At 41.4% G+C, this 22,375-nt stretch overlaps 1 protein-coding gene across 1 annotated transcript; it reads right to left on the bottom strand.

Annotated features, from left to right (window-relative positions):
* Nucleotides 1-1,355: 1,355 nt before the first annotated feature.
* Nucleotides 1,356-20,826, bottom strand: tlcd4b (TLC domain containing 4b). The gene is made up of 7 exons (XM_073493808.1): nucleotides 20,545-20,826; nucleotides 16,704-16,856; nucleotides 12,930-13,019; nucleotides 7,261-7,319; nucleotides 6,383-6,477; nucleotides 6,078-6,151; nucleotides 1,356-5,983 (listed from the first exon to the last, which is right to left on the bottom strand). The coding sequence occupies exons 2-7, from the start codon at nucleotides 16,847-16,849 to the stop codon at nucleotides 5,638-5,640; spliced, it is 810 nt and encodes a 269-aa protein (XP_073349909.1). The 5' UTR covers nucleotides 16,850-16,856; nucleotides 20,545-20,826; the 3' UTR covers nucleotides 1,356-5,637.
* Between the last annotated feature and the right edge of the window lie 1,549 nt (nucleotides 20,827-22,375).

The raw sequence follows: 22,375 nt of genomic DNA, 5'->3' as shown, positions 1-22,375 counted from the left end.
CGGTCTCTGACCAAGCCCCTTGACCGATTGGTGCGTGCACACACACACACACACACACACACACACACACACACACACACAAGATGGTTTCAATCACAGACCTACTGTGGCTCAGGCCCCCCCCCTCCAAATCTTTCACTCTTCACCCTCCTTCATATCTCTCTTTCATCCTATTTCAGTCAGTCCTCTCACTTCAACCTTTCATCTCATTTCCAAACGTCTCAGTCTGGACTTCACCTCTCCTTTTTTGTTGAATAGCTCCATCACTGACACACAATTTAAAAGTAAAGTAAAACATGAAGCAGCGCTGCCAAGTACCAGTAGCTGGCCTTGGCTTGCCTGTGTAAAACTGTCATACCACCAGCACACAGCTGACGAATGACTGGAGCAGTTGAGCATGCTGCTGTCTGGATGCTTTACACTGAATACAGCAGGTCATTCCCATGCTGACATCACTGTTTAGAAACTAAGGGAACGGTAAATTAGCGAAAAGAGTGAAAAGGAAACTAAGATTGCGTAATAAGGATAAACATTTAAAGCAACTACCAGGAACTTTCACTTCTTGAGGATTCTGGCGGCCCCTGTGGACAAAAATGGTACAAGATCCACCGCTTCATGAAGTTCTGGATCTGGCTAGCATGCGCATTTGTTTTAACGAAGAGACAAAGCTGTTTTAATTAGGCATAGCAATAAAGTAATGTATATATTTGTGGTTATTTAAGATGATAACAGTAATATGAAGATGGTTAAAAAAAAGTAAACTGTTTTACGACAGAGCAGCTTCTTTCCTCAGGCTGTGAGGTTCCTCAGTTCATCCTCAGCACTCCTCCATAAAAATTTTTCCATTTTATGACTCATCCAACCTGGATAAGTCGGAATCTAACCTACTGGCAGGCAGTAAGAGTAATGTCGTAAATACATAGAAATAACATTTTCTAGCTAACGGTCTTGTTATTTTATACGGGTCATATTGAGGCATCAGTATCAATTTAAGACCGTTTTATAACCACTTAATAGAACTCCTTGTAGTAGGTTTAAAAGGTGCAATATTTAAGATGTTTAGTTTAACATTCAAATAGTAACTAAAATTATCAACAGAATGTAAAAATAGCAAGTTTGACGTCATAACCTCATGTATTGTGTTGTACAGATATCTACTGAAGTGAGCATGCTAGCCCCAACACTCCAGTCCAGACAGCTAAATGCACAGCAAACCGGGCTAACTAGGTAACAGCAGCTACAGTTAGCAGCATATTGCAGTTACTCTAATTCTTGGAATATGAATTAGACAGCTGGACAAATCTTACATATTGCACCTTTCACTGTAAGTCCAAATGAATGAGTCAAGCAACCAGTTTCTCTTGTCTTCAACTTTATTGAAGAGCAACACTTTCAAGTAAGTCTCAGCTTTCAGCACTACAGTTACATGATCATTAGTAGTGGTCATTTTAGACAATAACAATCCAAGTCACAAGGTAATGCTCAGACAAGGACCCTAAGGCCTGTGTGTAGTGTAGGCTGATTCACATTAAAATCTCCAGAAAACAAAGACAGATCAGATCAAGAAATTGCATTGCATTAAAAGACACAACAGAAATAGACAAGGGAAGGAACATAAGCCACACTGGCAAGACGTTCAAAAGAAAAAAAGAAACAGGGAAGTTGTTTGATTATCAGTTTGTCAACAATTTTTCCAGTTATTCTTAAACATAAATGTCATCCATGTGACACTGAAACTCAATCCATCCCATTTCATTGTACACTTAGGATTTAACTTGAAATCAAGTATTTCAGAAGAACAAAAATGGGGGAAAATATGAGTTGCCTATAAGTACCACATGTAACCTTGAGAGGACACTGTTGAAGTACCAGATTCTGATGCAGCTTTGTTATAATGCAACTGTCATCCAGATGAAACACAAAATACGACCAAACCAGAGGTTTAATTAGTACACTGTGCATCTGGTTTCAGGACTTGATCACAGATAGTGTATATACAGATTTGTATACACCGTTATGCTTTTTTTATATTTAAATATATTCATTATATAATGAATGTTGGCCTCTCCAAAGAAACAAAGGCAATGTGGTTATTCTAACCTGATACAACACAGATCATAGCCTTACAATAGCAGCCTTATCATATCCATCAATCATTAATTCATTCTGTGGATTTTCAAACAGCCCCAGGGTGTGAGATACAGCACGGACATCAGATCTTGAAATATAATCTGTAGAAAACCCTGACGAATACAAAAAACTCAGTTTGTCCAGACAACCAGGCAACATTCTGTTATTCTTATAGATGTAGGTTTTACTTTGTGCACAAGACCTACATCAGAGATTCTTCCCAGTCTAAATTCAACGAAAAGGATGCCGCTACAAGACGTGTATTAGCATTGCAGCGGAGCCAGTCTCAGGACATCTCCCACACTGTAGTCTAATCATCATAGTGTCACGATTGAACCATATTACAGTTTTATTCCACAAGTATTCACAGCTTCGAGTTTAGAAGGCAGGAGAAATGAGATGTTAGCCTCCCTGTCAACTACCTGTATATCTTAAAGAGCTTAGATTAAAAAAAAATATAGTTTGCTTTCCATTCTCATCACCTTGGACACTGTGAGCTCATCTTAATGCCACTAAATAACCCATCACAACATTCATAGAGACGTACCCCTGCATTCAGGAGAGCACAAAAAAATCAGCACAAAACAGGCTCCCCGAGAGGGATCAGCTTTGGATTATAATACTTGGCCGGATTAATCATTGTGCAGGCAGATTACAAAAATATATACAGACAAGTATACATACGGAATACAGAGGAGATAATCACTGGATATTACATTAGAAAGGTCATGCTAATCCAAATCTGGCTGCATCGCATCCACTGTTTGTGTAAAAGGCACAAGATACTGTAGCCCCTCCTCTGTGGTGACAGACAGAAATACAGGAGGTCGCTGAGTTATTGCTCCACAGGGAGTGTGCTTTATAGTTCCACAGTGAAAACACCACCAGACATTCTCAGACTGTTATAACCATCTATCCAACTGGAGATACAAAAACTTAAAAGGGCAACTCCACCGATTTTAGTCATCAAATCTGTTTACGGTAAAGAAGTACTACTGTATTATGCAAAAAATGTTTTAATAGTTTGCATAAAGCCTTTTTTGTCTGCATTAAGTCCGATAAATCGATGTCACTGGAGTCAGTGTCACCTGGGAGTGGACAAGACAAGTTTGAAATGGGAAAAAAATAAATAAATAAAAATGGTGGTGTGGAGTTTTGTAGCCTGCTCCGCCATCATTGTGTGAGGCTCGCAGCAACATACTTGAATCTCCAACAGACCTCTCAGTGATTGAGTTGCATTGTGGGTAATTTGGACACCAGGTTTTGACAAGGGAAAAGAGTGCATAAGACGAAAAAAACACAGCTGTTTTTGTGTGCATTTTCAATTTGCGCATGAAAAAATGGACTAAAAACGCTGAAACCTGGCTAAAATCTTGCTTTCTACAGCATCGGTTATCCACTGTGAGTCCACAGGAGTGTAATGATAAATCGGTGGAGTACTCTTTTAAGTAAAAAAGGAAACGGGAGTAAACATGCCGCCTTGTCCTCCTTTCCAGTTGTGTGACCAGATTTAGAACATCCTCTTGTATCTCTGCCTGTCATGATATCACCTATGTAGTTATTATGTACAGCAAGAACAATTAATGAATTTGTAAAACTGAGTGACGCCGACTGGCAGACACAGGATGTGGCAATGATTAGTGAGTTAGCCATACAGTGTGCAGAAGGTACCTGCATAGCTACTGTATGTGTATATACTGTACAGACATGCAGGGAGAGGAGAAAAGAATCAAAAATACATGCATTCAGTATCAGAGAGGCAAAAACATTGACTGTTTGGAAGACAAACCCCCTTTAAGCATTTGATTAATGCAATAATTAGATGTTATTCATCTATCTTGACTATTCACTAAGGCATCACAGAAATATGTCAGTCTTACCATGCTCTATAGTGATGATACAGTTTATACAGAAAACAAAAACACATGCAGATTGCCAAATTGCTTCTGACAGATTGGTAAATCCAAATTCATTAGATACTAGAAATGTTTGAAAAACAGCATATTGCAAGCATTCCTCTTGCTGACATTTTGCAAAAGGAAGAGCACCGTGTCAGTGTTTAAGAAGGGCACCAGATACAGTGTATGGTTTTGCACACTATGCTCTGCATATGTGAACTTTTTCTACTCCATTCCTCAATTAGGTTCTCAGAGTCACTGAGAACAAAAGGAGCTAAATGGAGATATAAATGCTTCCGGGTTTGTTTAATAAGAAAAATACACTGACTGGACACAGTTTGGTGAGAACAGTGATGCTGCTCTGTTTCACTGCATTGGCTGGGATAAGCTCTGGAGACGGTTAGAGGGAGAAAGAGAGAGAGACAAAGAAGTCCCTCTGAATCACAACAGATAATGTCTTGAAGGCTAAAATCACTCTTTACATTAGAAAGTAAAACAAAAATGTTTGTCGTCTGATGATTACTGGATTAACCAAGTCTTTGTAAGGCAGGGGGAGAGGTAGAACAAAACCAAACGTTCAAGCTGGATGGTGGAGTATCCAGTGAGGCAGAGGGTTGCAATGGATGTAATATGAATTAGACATGTTACTGCAACTGCTTACGACTTCAGGCTGTATAAAATAAAAGAATCAAGAACTGCACAGTGATGCCAACACCATGAATACTGAAAAGGCAAAATCGTCCTGCGAGGAGCTAAGGGTGTTGGAGAGAGTATCCCTCTCTCTCCTGCATGCATACTCCTAGTTTTTTGACATATTATCCAAATTGTAAGGAGGTTGGAGGGGCATGGCTGGTGATACAGGCAGGCGCCACTTGTTACAAGGAGGCCACAGCAGGTGATACTGTAGAAGAGGCATTATGGTGTTTTACTGTCTCTTTTTTGTGAGGTCTGATGAGTTAAGACAAGAGCCCTATAGATTTCACAAACACTGTATGGGTCTGATGGGAGAGTTCGTCACTCTGTGGGCCACGTCTCCTTGAGTGTGGACGGAGTATGAACAACAGAAGAAGCCTCTGGTCGTTCAGGAGCAATAGCGAGCCAGAGATGGTTGTCTTCTGAAGAGGCTAAGCTCTGTTAGACTTTGAGATCTTAGTCCTTCACAATTATTGCTTTCCTGTGTTTAACAGGCACTTCAGAGGATTGGGCTTTGGCTGAAGTCGAGCATGAGAGGAGACTGAGGGGATGGTGGTAAGGACGAGTGACAGACGGGGTTTAAAGTGTGCTTGTGAGCTCTACCTTGTCGTCTGCGACCGAAAGCTATCACCCAGCAGAATACTCATCCGTCAGTGAAAACACTGAGGCTGCAGAGGCTGGTGCTTGAGTGAGTCAAAGAGCAGTGTCCTTGCCCTATGTCAGGAACAGAACCTGAGGACTCTTAGCCCGATCCACTAGCCGACAAGGAGAGCGAGGGCTAGGATTGGGGGATTCGATGCTAGGATTGGGAGGGATGCTGAGGCTATAGCAAAAGAGAGAGGCTGTGAGGTTCCTGGATGTCCAGCCTCCCTCCCTGCTCATGTCTGTGTCTACACATCCTTTGCTCTACATCGCTTTAGTCTGTGTGGTTGTTGACATGCTTCCCGTCTGAAGAAGACGAAGCCTCTGCTCCTCCTTTGACCTTACGTCCTCCCCCCGTCAGAACCTTGTAGCAGCCGCGGGTAATCTTATACATCCAGACAGTGTTTAATATATCCAGGGCGATGCAGGAGGTGATCCAGGCCACCTGGGCGCCCAAGCCCAGCCGCTCAAATTCTGGAGTGCCGAAGGTGGCGAATACACTGGCCCAGTAAGATGGCATGACAGCAATGCGCACCAGGAAGAACACCACGGACATGGCAACGCCATTTAACACCACCAGTCGGTGTGAGCGCGGGTACTTTAATGCCTCATAGAACCACCTGGAGGGAGAGGGTGATTAAGAAATCTCAGAGTGGAAGATATGTCAGCCATGTTGTAAAACAAAGAGATTGCTTACTAGTAAAGCCGACTTACCTTTGGTTCACAAATGGTGTGGACAACTCTGAAATTAGGCGAAAGTTGGCAAAGTAGGGAAGCACGCCACGTGTCTACAATGATCACACACACACACACACACACACACACACACACACACACACACACACACACACACACACACACACACACACACACACACACACACACACACACACACACACACACACACACACACACACACACAGGTAAAATGACAAATACTTTATAATACAGAAAACAGCCCAGTGTCTCCAGTCTCTGTTCAAGATTATAAACTGTGGGTCTTGAAGAGTGATACTCACCAGCACATATCCATATGCATAGAGCGCCGCCAAGTGGTGACAGACAAAAAAGCTGTCCCCCATAGTGCTCCAGTTACATGCAAGCAGCACAAGGTCTAGAGGGCAGAGTGACAGGTTGGTCAGAAACATTTGATTGATGGTGTTTGATCAGTGGGATGGTTTATGTACACAAGCGTCTTTATCGGCAATGAGCAGCAACTGCACCAGTAGTGAAAACACAATTTGTATCAGACAATATGGAACACAGTGAGAGCTGACATGTTATGTAAAAAATCTCAACTGTGGTTATAACCTTCAATTTCTAAAAAAAGTCTTAAAGTATACACAGGTAGACAAAATACTCCATGAACAATATGATATTGTTCCCTCTGACACATTAATACATTTGCAAGTTGTCTTTTTTTTCTTTGAAAATCAATGCACTTGTATAAAATATATTAAAGGGCAGATTGTTGGCACTCTCCTGTAGCTGATGATGCATTCAATCTAGCAGTAACGGCACCAGTGCTAAATTCAAGAATGGGATGAGTTAAATAAGTAGAAAACACTTGTGTCAGAAAATTTAAGTAGGTTGTTACCTGCAATTTTTAAAAACAGTTTGAGTGAAATACACGGGTAGCCTAAATAGTCTGTGAAGAGTTTTTTTTAAGTGAATGCATATGTATATCAGATATTAAAGTGCAGATTTCCAGATGTCTTACAGCTGACCAGTGCTGTTGATGACAAGCCTGGCATTGTTGTTTCTGACTATAATCAACTTGCTTCAGATTAAAAGTCTTTTTCCTTTCTGTGTTTACACCACACACACAGCCTGACTGCCCTCATGGATTGCGTACTGGAAGGAATGATCAACAGAAGTGAAAACAGAAGGAGCTCACCATAAAGGAGGTAACCACAGGTTATGGCTACATTTAGTTTGACGAGACCGGGGTCACCCCTGTAGAAAAGCAAAGAACACAGTGTGTAAGTACTTTCACCACAGCTGTAACTCTACAGCCCTCTGGATAAACAAGCCAGAGGAGGAAGCTACTTACTATTCCAGTAAAATCTGAAGCTCTCACACAGTGCTCCCCTGATCAATAATCTACTCTTGTAAAAGGAGAACATGACGCAGCTTTGCAAACTAATTACTGAACCCAACTCACTAATGTAGAGAGGTCATTCAAGGTTGATTGTCTAATGCTGATGAGCTTTCGTACAGGGCTAGGTCTTGATTATTAAGAACAGCATGCTGTCTGTGTAACATATTAGAGTATCTATGTTAATTTTTTTTGGTCTGTGAATAAACAGTAATCAGTAGTTCAGTTCAGAGACCCGTGAAGTGCTCTGGTGACCGTTAGGTGTCCTTGCAAATAGCATCTGTTCAAAGTAACAATGAAGGTGTCTGTGCTTCAATAGACATCTGATCCTGGTATCAGTCACGAGTATCGTATGGCCAATGACTGGCTGATTGCTCGTGTAACAGAACCCCACAACGCACATACTGTATAAACATACACACTCAAAAGCCCAAGCGCACACACACCTGCTGTGTGACAGCACACCTTACCCACCAGATGACCCTGGGCTTTTATCCTTTAAATTTTATTCTGAAAATTTCACCTGAGATTGTTCAGCACACCATCTACCTTTGCTATAAGCATCTTGTCTGCATAAATATATGAGTTCAGTGAAAATATCCTGCATGCATCTGGTGTTACATCACTAACAGCCATAGGTGTGTTAAACAAGCAGCTTTTCCTTAACTCAATGTCAATCTCATCTGCACCTTCTTTCTCTCCGATTATGTATCTAATCTAATGTCTGTTTCACAAGAGAGTGCTCCTCCTGTTAACGGATCAGTTGTATCACTTTACCACTGCACTTACACTAAAATGCAGCGAGCAAATATGAGCTTGGATAACACCCAACCTAACTGATAGTGTGGTAGTCACAGAGTCCAAAGGCTCCTTGATAATCACATCAGTGTGATCCTGCTTTAAGTAAATTAAATGTACAGTGAACCCATGCTCCTCTCTCGATGGAATTTGGCCTGGAAAGAGATATGGAGTTTTTTTGTTCATACAGGAGTTGCTGCATCAGCCCCGACTCAACTGGTCTCATGTAAGAACCTACTCATGTGAACAGATTTGCTCTAAACCGGCAGGTACCGGTGATTTAAGAAAACTTTTCAAATTGATTAATTTTACTGTACTTATAAAACCTTCTTTCCACTGCACTGGGACAATTATAATAGCATATATCCTATAAGAATTAAATGCCTTGTGTGTACATCCCTTTAATGTTGACTCTAGTGAAGGTGGTTTGACTAAAGTATATCTGCTGGGTAGCTTGTGAACTTTCCCCACAGGGATCAATAAAGTTTAATCTTAATCTATGATATTACATCATACAATATTCGTTGATTATATGTTGTATAAGTGAACTAAATCTGCAAAGCAACTATGAAGTTTTCTAAAAAGTGTAGTGGAGTAAAAAGAGCAATATTGTCCCTGCATTGCGGTGGAGTGCAAGTATACAACAGCAGAAAATGGAAATACTCAAGTAAAGCACAAGTACTTCAAAATTGTACCTTATTACAGTACTGCAGTAAAGTACTTAGCTACTTTTCTCCACTGGACCTTCCAACAGCTCTGTCTTAATCTTACACAGGTTGTTCAGCATAATATCACCTGTAATGTAACTGTATTATTATTTGATCCTTTTTTCAGCCCAAGATGAAAGTTTACATCAGAGAAACTTGCTAAAATCTTTGGACTGAGACACATCCACCAACAGCTGATTTAGAGCTTTGACCAATGACAGCTTGCGGCAAAATACTGACTAAGACCAGAAATCCACAATGTCACTGCTGCTATTACCCAGGTCTACAAACCAATCAGATTATGACAGTGTAAGACAGAACTCACTGGCCGGTGCTATGTTTTGTGAGTGCCATTGTTGAATAAAGTTTAGGGAAAGAAAGCACACTCACATGTGCACATAAACCAAAATAATGGAGTTTGTGGGAGAACCTCACAGAGCTGTGGCGGAGCAGATGGATGACTCAAGGTGGTGACGTGCCTCTGCTCTCACACTTTTTTCTGTTCACACTGTTGTTCTGGTTGTGCTACTATTCACCACGCTTTCATCACACAATCTGACATACCTAATATTGATATTGTACAGTCACAAACAGAATGGGACTAGATTTTAATAGAAACATCTTGCATAGAGTGACATGTAATAAACCTATGTGATTGTTGTTGTCACACAGTCTAAGAGTACCTTTAGAAAGACATTTTATGGCTAAAACTTCATTTCCATTTCGTCTTTATTTCTGTCCTGAGACGGCTGTGTGATGACATGGTGCTGACAGCTGTAATAATAATTCTCTCATTTTTCCGGGTCCTTTCTCATGACTACTGACACTACAAAATTTGTCCGCTGATTTGTGACAGCAGGAGGTGTGAAATTTGTCTTTGAGTTCTTGGGTAACATTTTTGCGAATTAAACTTGTGCACAAATGGAGCAGAACATTTTGCAGGTGTCCGTTTTTAAAATGATTATAGATCACAACGCGCAACCCTTGAATGAACAGGTGATAAAACAAGTGATTTATGTTAAGTGATTTTGGTGAATCTGAGTTGGAATACTCCTATAAACAGTAAAAGTAGATCTTGAAATGTCTTGGAAGGTAATACATGTGTTGGAAATTTTTTGTTCAAATATTACATCTAAACAAGGTTGACCTCAACTCTACTCCACCCTGAAATTTGGTCCCTTGTTCTCCTCAAATGGCCCTGTGCATGTTAAGTTCAAGTCCAGATAAGCCAATCAAAAAAAGACAGCAGAGGGAGGGGCGGTCAGACACGGTGCTTGTTAACTGAATGGATTATGATAACAGCCCGGGCCCCGCTGCCAGCCAGACTGACACTCTGAAAGAGCCTGAGCAGCAGCTGAAAACAATGCAGGTTTCTAACAGGACGGCTGTGGCCACTCAAGCACTGTGGAGAGAACAATGCTGCTGTGTGACGGGTCTTAATGATGCTGCAATACAATCAGATTGACTGGAGAATTTATGCTTGCACCACTCCAGTGTTGCAACTAGATGAGCTTTCAGGCATTAGGATAGCGCTGGGGATTGTTTAGGTGCTAGCTGGTGAGGGGGGTAAGATGAGGAAATAAACAGACGTAGCCAACTGCAAGGCTCAATTTGGAACACCAATAATATGCCAACACAGAAACTTTTCCACTTCCATTTATATAGGTAGAGATATTGATATATTTGAGTAAAAGATACCTCAGTCTCTGTAAGTTGTACTGCTATCTTTGTCTTTCCAAATAGAGGACCACAATATAAATAAGTTGTCCTATAACTTAACTGTGTTATCTTTGGCAATTTCAATGAATATGTGTTAGCGCTGGGAAATACATTGATATTGTGATATGTGACATCATCATCATCTTAGATCTCATGACATGGTTTTAAAGGCTACATTACTGTGAAATGTATTTTTTTTAAACTTATTAGAGCCCGACTGTTACATCGGTTGGCCAAGAATATCAGGCGATATTAGTCCATCACAGTGAAGTTTCCCGTTTCAGTGCATTTTAGTCAATAAAGTTAATTGTTTATCTGTAAAATATCCTGTCTCCATTACATGTCTTTGTCACAAGTCTTTGGTAACTACATGTGAGGGATCACTGCAAAAAAATTGATATTGATATCGGAATTTTTTAACTCAATTGTTTAACTTTTGTTTAACTATTGGTATCAGCCCCAAAATCAAGTATCGGTCGGGCTCGAGAACTTGCCTGACTGTTCTATTTATTCTGATACTTGCCTTTACCCATTTAGTCCCACCCACTATATCCACTTTAGTGAAGATTATTTATCAAAAATCAACATTGCAACAATTTTTAGGGATGATTATCGGTTGAGCTCATTTAGTCAAAAATATTGTAATATATGTATTTGATGCCCAGTAAGTATCGCAATATCATTTTATGGTCATATTGCCCAGCCCTAATATGCATTTGTCGCAGTGTGTGTAAATAAACCAAATCAAACACCTTTTCCTTGATGGAGCTGAGGAAATCATGTGACAGAAAATAAGTGCATTAAATCCTGTCCCAAAGAATATACGTAAAGACAAAGAAGCTTTGGGAGAAGAGCTAAGATACTAAGCACCTGAACACTCAGTGGATGGAGACTGTTAGGAGGAGGAGGGAGGGAGGGAGGGAGAAAGTCCACACCCCCTCCCTCTTGACCCCCCCAGCCCCCACCCCAACTTTCTTTTTTTCTCCCCCTTTTCGCTCCATCAGCGATGCTGGCCGGGGCCGATGCAGAGACAATAAGAGCGAGGGAGGTGTGCTGCATTGATTCGACAGCCAGGGGTACAACAGACAGCTAGAGGCAGGAGGAGGCTCATGGAGGGCTGGTGGTGTGTGGTGTGAAGGGGGGGGGGGGGGAGGCAGAGGACTAGGCTGCTGTTGTTTGCTATGAAAAGGAGCCTTGTTGGTTGGATTCTAGTCTGTCTACTGGAGAGCCAGAGAGGAAGCGAAACAGAAGCAGAGAGAGAGAGAGGAGGGGGAAGGAAGGAGTGCTATAAGAATATAAGAGAGAAGTGAGAGACAGAAAGCTGAAATCTTTTAAAAGAACTGATTGAGATATTGAAAAAGAGAAAGAAACAGGGAAGGAAATTACCATTTCTCTTCTCCAAAATTCATTGATGCAAATAACACAGTCAGCCATAGCAGAGAGACAGAGAGAAGACAGTAAAGACAATAATCAAAGGCTAAATCCACTGAATCTACAACTCTCTGGAGACTCCACTGACACATTAGATCCGTCCTCTCCCCCTTCCCTCTTTCATTCTGATGAAGGGAATGCCACCGTCATCTCTCCAAAGGTACTAACTACCAACCCTGACGATCCTTCACTACCGCCCACCTCCCATCTTCATCCCTTCATCTGTTTCCTCCCTTCCCTCGTGAGCTAGACATGGCTGCTGCTCTGAAAAGGCAGATGTGAGAAGACAGGTTTCTCCTAAAAGCGCCTTAAGCATTCTCACTGCTTTTCCTTTTTTTCGCCTGCCAAAATGACAAGGCACAATACCTCAGTATTTTTGCCTTTTCTATCATCCTCACTTTTGTGTTTATGGGGGTTATATGGTTGCATTTATTAGCATGTCACACATTCTTGTGCTTCATTTCATTATAATACCGTGATGTTGGATATTTCCCTTGTGAATATTTTCATTGTAAAATAATCTGTAGATTATTTTCTCCATTAATCTATTAGTTGTTCTATAAAATATCAGAAAATGTGTCTTGTTTTGTTCACAAACCAAAGATACTCAGTTTGCTGTCATAGAGGAGTAAAGAAACCAGAAAATATCCACATTTAAGAAGCTGGAAACAGAAGTTTGACTTTATTTTCTAATAAATTACTCAAACTGAATAATCCCTCATCAAAACAGGTGATTCATTTTGTAGTTGACAACGAATAAATTACTTATTGCAGCTCTACATATGAATTAGCTTTTCTTTCTGTTCTTCTTACCAGACAGGGTTGGCGTTGACCTCATCATCAAACCACAAGATGTACAGACAGAAAAGCCCCACAATCAGGGCGTGCACAGTTGACACCAATCTGGGGATGAACACACACACACACACACACGGTCAATCAAAGTAGTAAACATGATGACAGTCTAAAAGCAGTTTACAGTCAAGAATTGTAACTAATATGGAATCATAAAATTCTCAGTGGTGTGCCCCATGAACAGAGGCTGTGTCTTTGCCGCAGTGGCCCAGGGTTTGAATCCGACCTGCAGCATCATATTATCCCCCTCTCTCCCAGTTTCCTGACATGCTTCATCTGTCCTATCAATAAAGTCAAGAAAAGGACAAAAAAGTCATTTAAAAAGAAAGATCTGTGGTGTTCAAGTCTCTGCTGTCCTCTAATGCCTGCATACAGTATGTAATTACATCTATGTTCTCCCCTGTGTCCACGTGAGTGTAACTTCCTCTTTATCTGTCCTGATACAGCACACCCCTGACCTGTGGAGTGGTTATCTGGGCCAATGAAGAGATACTCCAGAGGTCCAGTGGCCCTTATCTCTCCTCTACCAGAATCACAGTTGCTCCTCTGTCACCATGCAGCGTCTAGGGTGCAGCGGTCCCTGTCCAGCTGCTGGCCTGAGCCTGGGCCAAGACTTGCTCTACAGATCAACTACTGTATGAGAGGATGAGTCCATTTACTGCTGCTAAATTGGACAGAAGTGTCTAAAAATGGACTGGCCGTGGAGGAACTTGGCTGAAGGAAGTTGTTAAATTCAGAGTGTCAATACGGCCTTCTGTGTTACGAATGTCACAGGCTGACGTGCTTCTTGTACTGAGAATATCCAAATTATATTCATAAAAATGAAAGAATGCAGGATTTAAATAGAACAGACAATATAGAAAATAAATAATGTGAGCAGATAAAAATTAACAATGCTTACAACAGGCATCTAGTTTATGCAGCTGTGTTTTATAGCAGACATGTGGTCCTGCTCTTTCTTTGGAAATGCTTTCTCCCTCCTCTCCATGCACTTAAGTCGTGGTTACATAAACAACATACTGACACAATGAGCACTGGCTGTTATGCAACAGTAGGCCACTCTGAAGTGAACCATCAGTGCCTGGCCTTTGACTTGTTTTTGGACTAGTCCATCCTTGGTCAGGACAACCTGTACCTTCAAATATGTCCGCGAAGGCCAGCGTAAACTGTAGTTGTATGAATGGAGGATTATCTGTGAGTTCTGACGGACAGACGAAGAGACAGACAAAAAGGAGGAGAGGGAATAAAAAAAACAGCAAATAACTAGGAGTCTGTGAAAGATGTTATGCAACCACGAATGATTGCCCTCTGAACTTCACCCCTGAGGTTTCTGCCTGAAACTTGAAACCACTCTGTGCTTCACCAGCCCTTCACATCACAGTTGTAGTTCTGTGGTTGGCTGATGAGCTGGCCTGAAGCACATCAAGGTCCACCTCAACAGAGCTACATCACCAAAAACACTGGAGTGTGCTTCATAGCGGTCCATTTTGTAAGGATGTTATAACTTTATACTGTAGTGTTATACAGGCAAGAGACACCCAGTAGGTGCTAAGGTCCATCTGTACCCTATCAAAAACTGGAATACGTTTTATACCAGTGCATATATGATGGTAACCATTCTGAACTAAGCACTGTTTCACTTCATCACTATATATGTTATTACACAATTATTATTAGTTACAGTGACACTTAAAAAGGACCAGTCCCAATACACCTCTTGCCCCAACGACTAAGTTATACACCTCTGTTTTGCATGTATACGCCTTGGGGTAGTCTCGATTCTTGTTGGGATAGAGGGGTAGGGTGAAGTGTTCGGGCTTCATAGCCTTCCGAAGAGAGATATTTCAGAGACACACTTCCAACCCTAGGTTATGAGAACTCTCTGTAGTTTCAATGTATTACGGTCGTTTTCTTTCTAACGATCATGTCTCAGTAGCTAACTAGCTAGCCAATGTGTCACTGTTATTGCTGATTTGTGCATGAAAGTACTGCATTTTGATGTGTTTGAATGTTGCATTCCTCCCTTTGATGACATATGAAGGCCAAAGTTGAACTCAAGTCCAGCAGTGAAGTTGCTGCACTTGGTACCACTCCTCTAATATCAGTGCACACTGGCAGGGTGGGAGCATGGGTTGCTAATGTTAGCCTATAAAGCACCGCTAGTGGCCAGGCAATGAAGCAGTGTTCTTTTTTAATTGATCACTTGATTGATAGCATGAGGTTGTGAATGAATCATGAACAACTATGCTTTTTATATCCTTCAGATAAATGGCAAATTGCATTGTGATAATACCAGGATTGCCACACAAGAGAAATCGCCAGAGCTGAAGACAGCATATTGGAGATGTCCAGTTGTGTCTGTTTACATTAATGCCATCGATGACAGCTGATGACATATGAGGTTTTGAAGGGTTGTCCCATTTCATAGGGGGAGAATTCAACAATTAACCCTTGTAACTCTGTTCTGTGGGGACAGAGGGGACTCGAAACTAATGGTAGGGCTAAAAATTGGAAATGTACTTGAGTTTAAAGAATAAAAACAGAATCTTTTGTTATAGTTTCACAAATATTATTTCCCAACAGACATGAAACTTGATATAAACATGAAATATATATATATATATATATATATATATATATATATATATATATATATATTTTAATTAATTGAGCTAATATGGTAGAACTCAAGACTGTAGATACGACAGGATGTACTTTATTGTCCCCGTAGGGGAATTTGTCTTACACAACGTGTAGCTGCCTTTAAGCAAATGTACACAGTAGGATAGGTCAATATTCATACTGCGGTAAACCTTGCCACCAGTATAACAACCCTACATTCAAGTTTGTCCTGTCCAATTACTCTGAGGAAGTATTTCTGTGTATATTTTCAGATTTTGTTAGAAAGACTATTTTGTTCTTTCAGGTCCATCCCAAAAAGACCAAGAGTGCACAGAGCATCAAAGATGTTAATGTTCAGCATTACAGTCACATTTCCTGTTTGGATTTTAGTGATTCAGTTCAGCCTGGCTTTGTCTAAAAGTACCTTTAAAACTCGCTAATTATATTTCATTCTTCAAAATCTCTACAAACAGTATAAAAACAACACTTCACTGTTTTACAGGGGGAATTACGTGCTTTACTATTTCTTGGCAGGAGCCCCGGCTTCCTGGAGTCTCCAATGGTTGTCTGTCAAGTGCTCTCAGCCAAGATACAGCCTGGCACATAGTTTCCTATAAAATCGTGAACTGACATTTTTACACTTCAATTTTTTGTACGGATTAAACGAAGAAGATATAAAGTGCTAATTAGTAAGTTTTAGAGGTGCTGGTAGGCGGCTTTTGTTACCTCCAGACAGAGCCATGTTAGCTGCTCCTAGTCAAGAAAGAGAATCAATATGTACATTTCCAGAATTTGAAATATAACTAAAAGTCGAATCAATTACTTTAAACTTGCTGGCTGATTTGTTCGGTTAGGTTGGAGGGTTAAGGTTCATTTGATAATGAGGGACCCTCTCTTTATCACAAAGTAACCTATCATATACAAACAAGATAACTTTTGACCTTTTGTAGAGAGCTATTATTAAGTTCTGAGTTCATAATCTGCCATATAACACTGAACACTAAGTCAAGGTTTGGCTTCCACATGGTACCTGCCAGATAATTTACAGGTTAGATGCATATGAGAAAAGGCCTGTCCGCATCAGGAGAGTTGTGGGTTCACGTTACACACCTGGAGTTCCACTCTGTGAGCTTGGTGGAAGGCAGTCGTCCATAACCTGGTGTGATGACAGAGGAGAGCCGCGGGCTGGCCACCGAGAAGAGAAGCTGGAAACCCACAAAGCTGCCAGCCACCACGGTCAACTCTCTCGTCTCCATCACTCACCTAAACACAACAGGGGAGGAGACAGGAGGGATGGGGTGAGGGCAGGATACAGAGAGGGTGATACACATGGACAGGTTCAATCGATGACTGTCAGTCATCCTGGGCAGCGCCAGAGGAGAAACTGAGGTGGCGGCGGTGGTGAGAGGGTGAAGCGGCACCCTGTGTGGCTCATCCACTCCACAAAGAAAAGAAGAAAGGCAAAGAGACAGAAGGGAAAAAAATATAAGCCCAAGACATGGGCCGTCTAATGCAACTGACATGAGAGCTTTAGACAAGCAGGGCAGGTCATGGAGTTGGAAGAGAAGATGAAAGGTACAAGAGAGGCACGAGAGAGTTAAGGGAAACGGAGGGAAAAATACAGAGTGGCAGAAACAGAGGAAAAGTTACTGGGTGTTGTGAATTTAGTACGCAGCACAGCATTTAGATTTGGAATAAAAGGTCTGCATTATTATGCATATTTTGCAAGGGGATTACAGTGAGTTGTTTAGGACACACTAAAAATCCCTGAGAAGAAAACAAAGGCTGAGCAAGGAAAGAAAAGAGGATTGTCAAGATGAAGCAACGGGTTCAGCTCATGAGAAAGAGGCTGTGGAAGACTGCATGCGTAACAATTTTTATTCAACAGTGCTCTTTATTGTGGTCACATCTAGGATTAAATCATCCGTATATTAGGGCTGCAAATGATTATTTTCATTATTGATTTAACCTTTTATTCTATAAAATGTCCATAAAAGTGAAAAACACTCATGCCCAATGTGACATCTTCAAACAGTCAAAAACCCAAAGACTCTTCATTTACTGTCAAAGAAAAGCAGCAAGTCTTTACATTTAAGAAGCTGGAACCAGCTCGAGAATGACTGAATTAATAAGTCTTTTATCAAAAATAGATGGCAATTAATTTCTTTCAAATCAAGAAGCCGATCAGTCAAATAATCGTTGGAGCTCAACTGTGTATTCTGTTTACTTATCGCTGACCCATTGTGTATCTCACTGGTTCAAGTGTTATCATTGTTGGCAGTATTAGCCAGAGATGGAGGAGCTGAAGTGTTGGACCAATACAAATTGAAGCTGATGAGAACTAACACAGACCCTGGATGTAGACATGCAACCTACTGAGTGTAAACACATGCACATACGCAGTTTACACACTGACTGAAGAGATCTGTTTACTCTCACTCGGGTCAACAAACGAGACGCCCGTTTTTTCAAATCACAAGCAATCAGTGGACATGGACAGAAACAACACCGTGTTTGCACAAGCAGCGAAACCTGCTTATTTGAATAGTATTTTTCTGGCACAGCTAAATGGAGAAAAACGGGGGGAAATTAATGTTTTCATTCACTGTAGATTGATGTTACAGCATGGACTGTAATCTAATCGGTATTATGAGCTGCTTACATTCAAAAAATTTGACTGCGCTCTGAGCCAACGGATGTCTTAGGGTCAGGCCGAATCATCAACAACTCGCTGGCCTCATTCCCAAGACCAAGTGCAGAAGTTGTAGCAATTTGTAGCCCTAAACTTTGACTGCAGCTTGTGAGTGCTTCTCATTTCCATTTTTATTTGCTGCAAAAAAAAAAATAGATAATCATCATCTGCCTTTGTTTCTCAACTCAAACCTTTACAACTTTGGAAAATATAATTTTGGTCTTGAGCAAAATAGATCCTGCACACTGCTCTTGCTCAGCATCACAATGTATTAATAATGCATAATTAATAATAGTTTATATCAGACAGAAACATTAGTATTATGAATCAATTGTGATGCTGAGCAAGAGCAGTGTGTGGGACCATGTATTACAACTGAAATTACAGTAAAAATTAATCAAAACTGTCCATTGACCAACAACATAATAATAGCGACAGTGATATGACGAGTCATAATAAAAGAATAACAGAGAGCAATAAAGGTCACAAAGTTCCCGGGAAAGACTGACTACTGCTAAAGTGCAGCCTCATCATGACCTCTCATTTGTTCTTTAGTAACATCAGCTATTACAACATACTGTGTCGGTGCTTGTCTGGACTCTGGCCTGATAAATACGCTGGAATACTGATTAAACCGCAGATATTATGCAAGTAATTTAAAACCAGTTATTCCTGGAGAGCTGACTATTAGGATTGTGCAAGGTCAAGATTACTACAACACTAAGGGGCGGAAACTTCATATAATGTAGCCATACATTTTGTGTAGGGGTTCTGTTTGCAGAGAAACCCATGTCATTTAGCCTCGGGGAAGCACATGACACTTCAGGCATGCAGCCTACATTAAGTTCTATTTTTACTCAAAAATGTCCGATGTCATGTGTGCATGCTGTTCTGTAAAAATACAAGAAAACAAAGCACAGGAACAAGCGGTTAAAGGAAACAAAGAACATCAGCTTCTACAAGCAAAATCCCCTCCATTTAAATACTGCCATGAAGATTATACCTTTGTACAGAGGCAATCTTCAGAACAATTTTCCATTTGAGCTCAGCAGAATAAACTTCTACATAGATAGGATGACAACTTTCAAATACGCGTTTCCCCCACAAATCAAAGCAGCTGTGAGAACCCCTAATCCACTGAGCTTCCCAATGAATTTCCCAGAAACTGGACTGCTCAACAGGGGAGCTGAGGTGGGCAGATCTTCTTGGAGGAGCCCCTACACACACTGAGAGCCTCTCATTGTCCCTAACTAGCAGCTATGCACATTCCTGGGCCACGTTGATCATATGCAGCATGTGCCTGAATAATTCATTGGCATTCTTCACCTGACAGACTGGTTCACACTGCCCCATGGGAGGAGGCAGCACACGCAGCCTTCTCACTGCGGTTGACAGCCCCGGACAGGAGAGGTGCACTGTCCGTCCACGTTTGACCTTGTTCCGCCGGACTATCCTGCTGCTGTCAGCAAACCATGACCCCGTGACATATCGACCAAACATAAATAATAGCGGTTCAATTTCCCCCTCGGTTCCTTTGGAAATCCAAACCGGCCTCTTGTCTACCGCATTGCTACACGAGACCAGTGGCTTTGACTCGCTCTCTGGCTCTTAATGCTCGGCCCAGCGAGATCACACCAATCTCTGCAGGCAGGTTGGGTCATGACATGAATACTGATACATAACTGGTGATTATTTCCGTTTTAAGCTGATTGAGCATACAGACTCAGTATACTAGACGCTCCCTCCTGTGATCTGGAGTATTGTGCACGGTGCACAATAGCAACTGGCGCGATCACTCCAAAGTAAAGGGTCTAATATGTAACAGTCCTGGGCTGCCTCTCCTTGATACGCACATTATAAATACACTCTGCAGTATTTATATATTTAAAGCACTGCAGACGCTTAATTGGGAATGACGAGCTACGCGTCAGCACCGTGACTATCGGCCACATTATCACCAGGAAACACAGTTTTACGATACAAACCAGGCAGGTGTTGGACGAGTTGGAACAAGCAGCCTGGCCGGTGGGCTTTCTGGAGGAAAGTTGATGTCTAAAAACTGAAAGGACTGCTACGTATGCTGTTGTTGTTGCTGCCGCTGCCCCCGACAAGGCGAGAGAGCCACAGAGCTGTTGCAGTCCCAAGATTTGTACGGTCACACACACACAAATACACCCAAACTGTGTCTGATAAACACCGCAAGTGTCGGTCTACGTAACATTTAACGTGTTGGAGGAGCAGTGGGGAGTGTTATGTTACCTGCTATCCGTCGCATAGGTCTGTGTATGCGGATAAAGCTCCCGTTTAGCCGCCGTCTTGTCCACTTTCTTCTAACTTGACGTTAGCTAGCAAGTCGGCTAAAGTGAAACAAGCCCGCTGGCTCTCGCTGTGCGACCCCAGGAAAGAAAGAAAGAGGAAGGAAAAAAGAAGAGCCTCCTCTGCTACGCGAACAATGCCGCGTCCCCACAACCATCACAGCCCGGAGAAAAAATGGCTTTTGTCGCCGCTTTGTTTCCTCGCTGCCATGTGTTTCGAGTTATGAATCCGAGAGAAAAGTTTTTTACTCGTTTTATTTTGGCGTTGACAGAAATGACCAACCGGTGACGTCGGCACGTACCCACCCCCCTGGTGCACACGCCCCCCGCGGCAGAGGGCTACACCCACGAGGAACAAAGGCCACATTACAATATTATTAATGATCAGTGGTGGTGAGGCGGATAGTGGAGACCTGAAGGTGTTGTAGCCACGTTACTATATAATTAGTGTGCTGGAGACATTTAAGTGAACTCTTACTACCAGACATCCGATGGCTTCCATTCATTTCCATATGAGAATCTTGACTCTTGGACAAACTCACATTATCACATTTAAACTCACATTATCATTATGTGTCAGCACAGAGCACACTTGCAACACCATATAACAACTGTGCAGTGTAATACAGCACAGGATGTCACATCATAGGAGCAAAGTTTTTCTCACATATAAAGAAAAATGGTCTGTTGATAATGTGGTAGTCTACGTGCGTCAATCCCAAGCTCATTGTCTCTGTGATCATGCAGGTTTAATGCCACTTCAGGCAGAGGACAGGAGACAGTGTGTTTGTGTGTGCTCTGACAAATCAAGAATGAGATTTATGTTGTTTTGCTGTCCCGTCTACAAGCACAGAAGAGATCTCCTATTTAGTAAAACTGGCTGGATGATTATGAAAAACTTGAGTTGTGCTTTTAGAGAGGCGACCTTTTATACAGCGGGTTTTGTTTGCCAAGCTCGGGAGGGAAGGCAGAATATTTTGTAAAGAAATGAAATGTTCGGCCACTGCAACTTTACTTTTGGTGTCCTGTACACCCATGAGGACTCAGCACTTTGTGTACGTGACATGAAAATAGAAGAAATCAATCAATCAATCAATCATGTTTTGTCTCTGTGATTGATTACACCACTCAAGCAAGTTTTAGTCTGTCTCCTGAACCTGATGATTGATCTTCATGTCATAATACAATGACTGCTCACCATCGGCAGCCTTGAATGTAAATCGTTACATAATATAATCCTGAATTCTAAAACTGCACAGCATACCTGCGAAATGTATGTTGAGCTGAAAGATTAGTCAATTAATCGATTAGTGACAAAAACGTAATAAATATTCTCAGGTTCTTCTCTCAAAAGAGCATTTTCTGCTCTTCTCTGTTTTATATCACTGTAGACAGAGTATCTCTGGGTTTTGGAGCACTGTTTAGACAAAACAAGTAATTTCAAGATGTCAATTTGGGCTCTTTAAAATACACTATGGTCCTTTAAAGGAAAATTCACCCAAAAATGAAAATTCAGCCATTATCTTATCATCCACATGCTGATTTAAAGTTGGGTGAAGTTTTAGTCTACAAAACATGTCTGGAGCTTCACAGCGAAACAGTGTGGCAGCAGACAACTGAAGTAGATGGGGACTTGTGTGAAAATCTCAAAAACAAAACAGCAGAAAAAAACAAACATAAAATGACATCTGGTGTAATCTAAGTCTCCAGAAGCCCAAGATCCCAAGCTGATTTGAAAAGACCTTATTTACACCCTTTTGAGTATGTCTAAATGT

The sequence above is a fragment of the Pagrus major genome, chromosome 23, assembly GCF_040436345.1.
Source record: "Pagrus major chromosome 23, Pma_NU_1.0".
Lineage (NCBI taxonomy): Eukaryota > Metazoa > Chordata > Actinopteri > Spariformes > Sparidae > Pagrus > Pagrus major.
The sequence above is the reverse complement of the archived record's forward strand: the minus strand, read 5'-3'. Positions and strand labels throughout refer to the sequence as shown.

Bases quoted from the DNA above. Each gene is read 5' to 3' on its own strand.
- tlcd4b (XM_073493808.1), bottom strand. From the start codon at position 16,849: ATGGAGACGAGAGAGTTGACCGTGGTGGCTGGCAGCTTTGTGGGTTTC. The intron at 6,478-7,260 runs GTGAGCTCCTTC...TCTGCCCTCTAG, and splicing joins CTGTGGTTACCTCCTTTATG to ACCTTGTGCTGCTTGCATGT. The intron at 5,984-6,077 runs GTAAGTCGGCTT...CTCTCCCTCCAG, and splicing joins ACACCATTTGTGAACCAAAG to GTGGTTCTATGAGGCATTAA.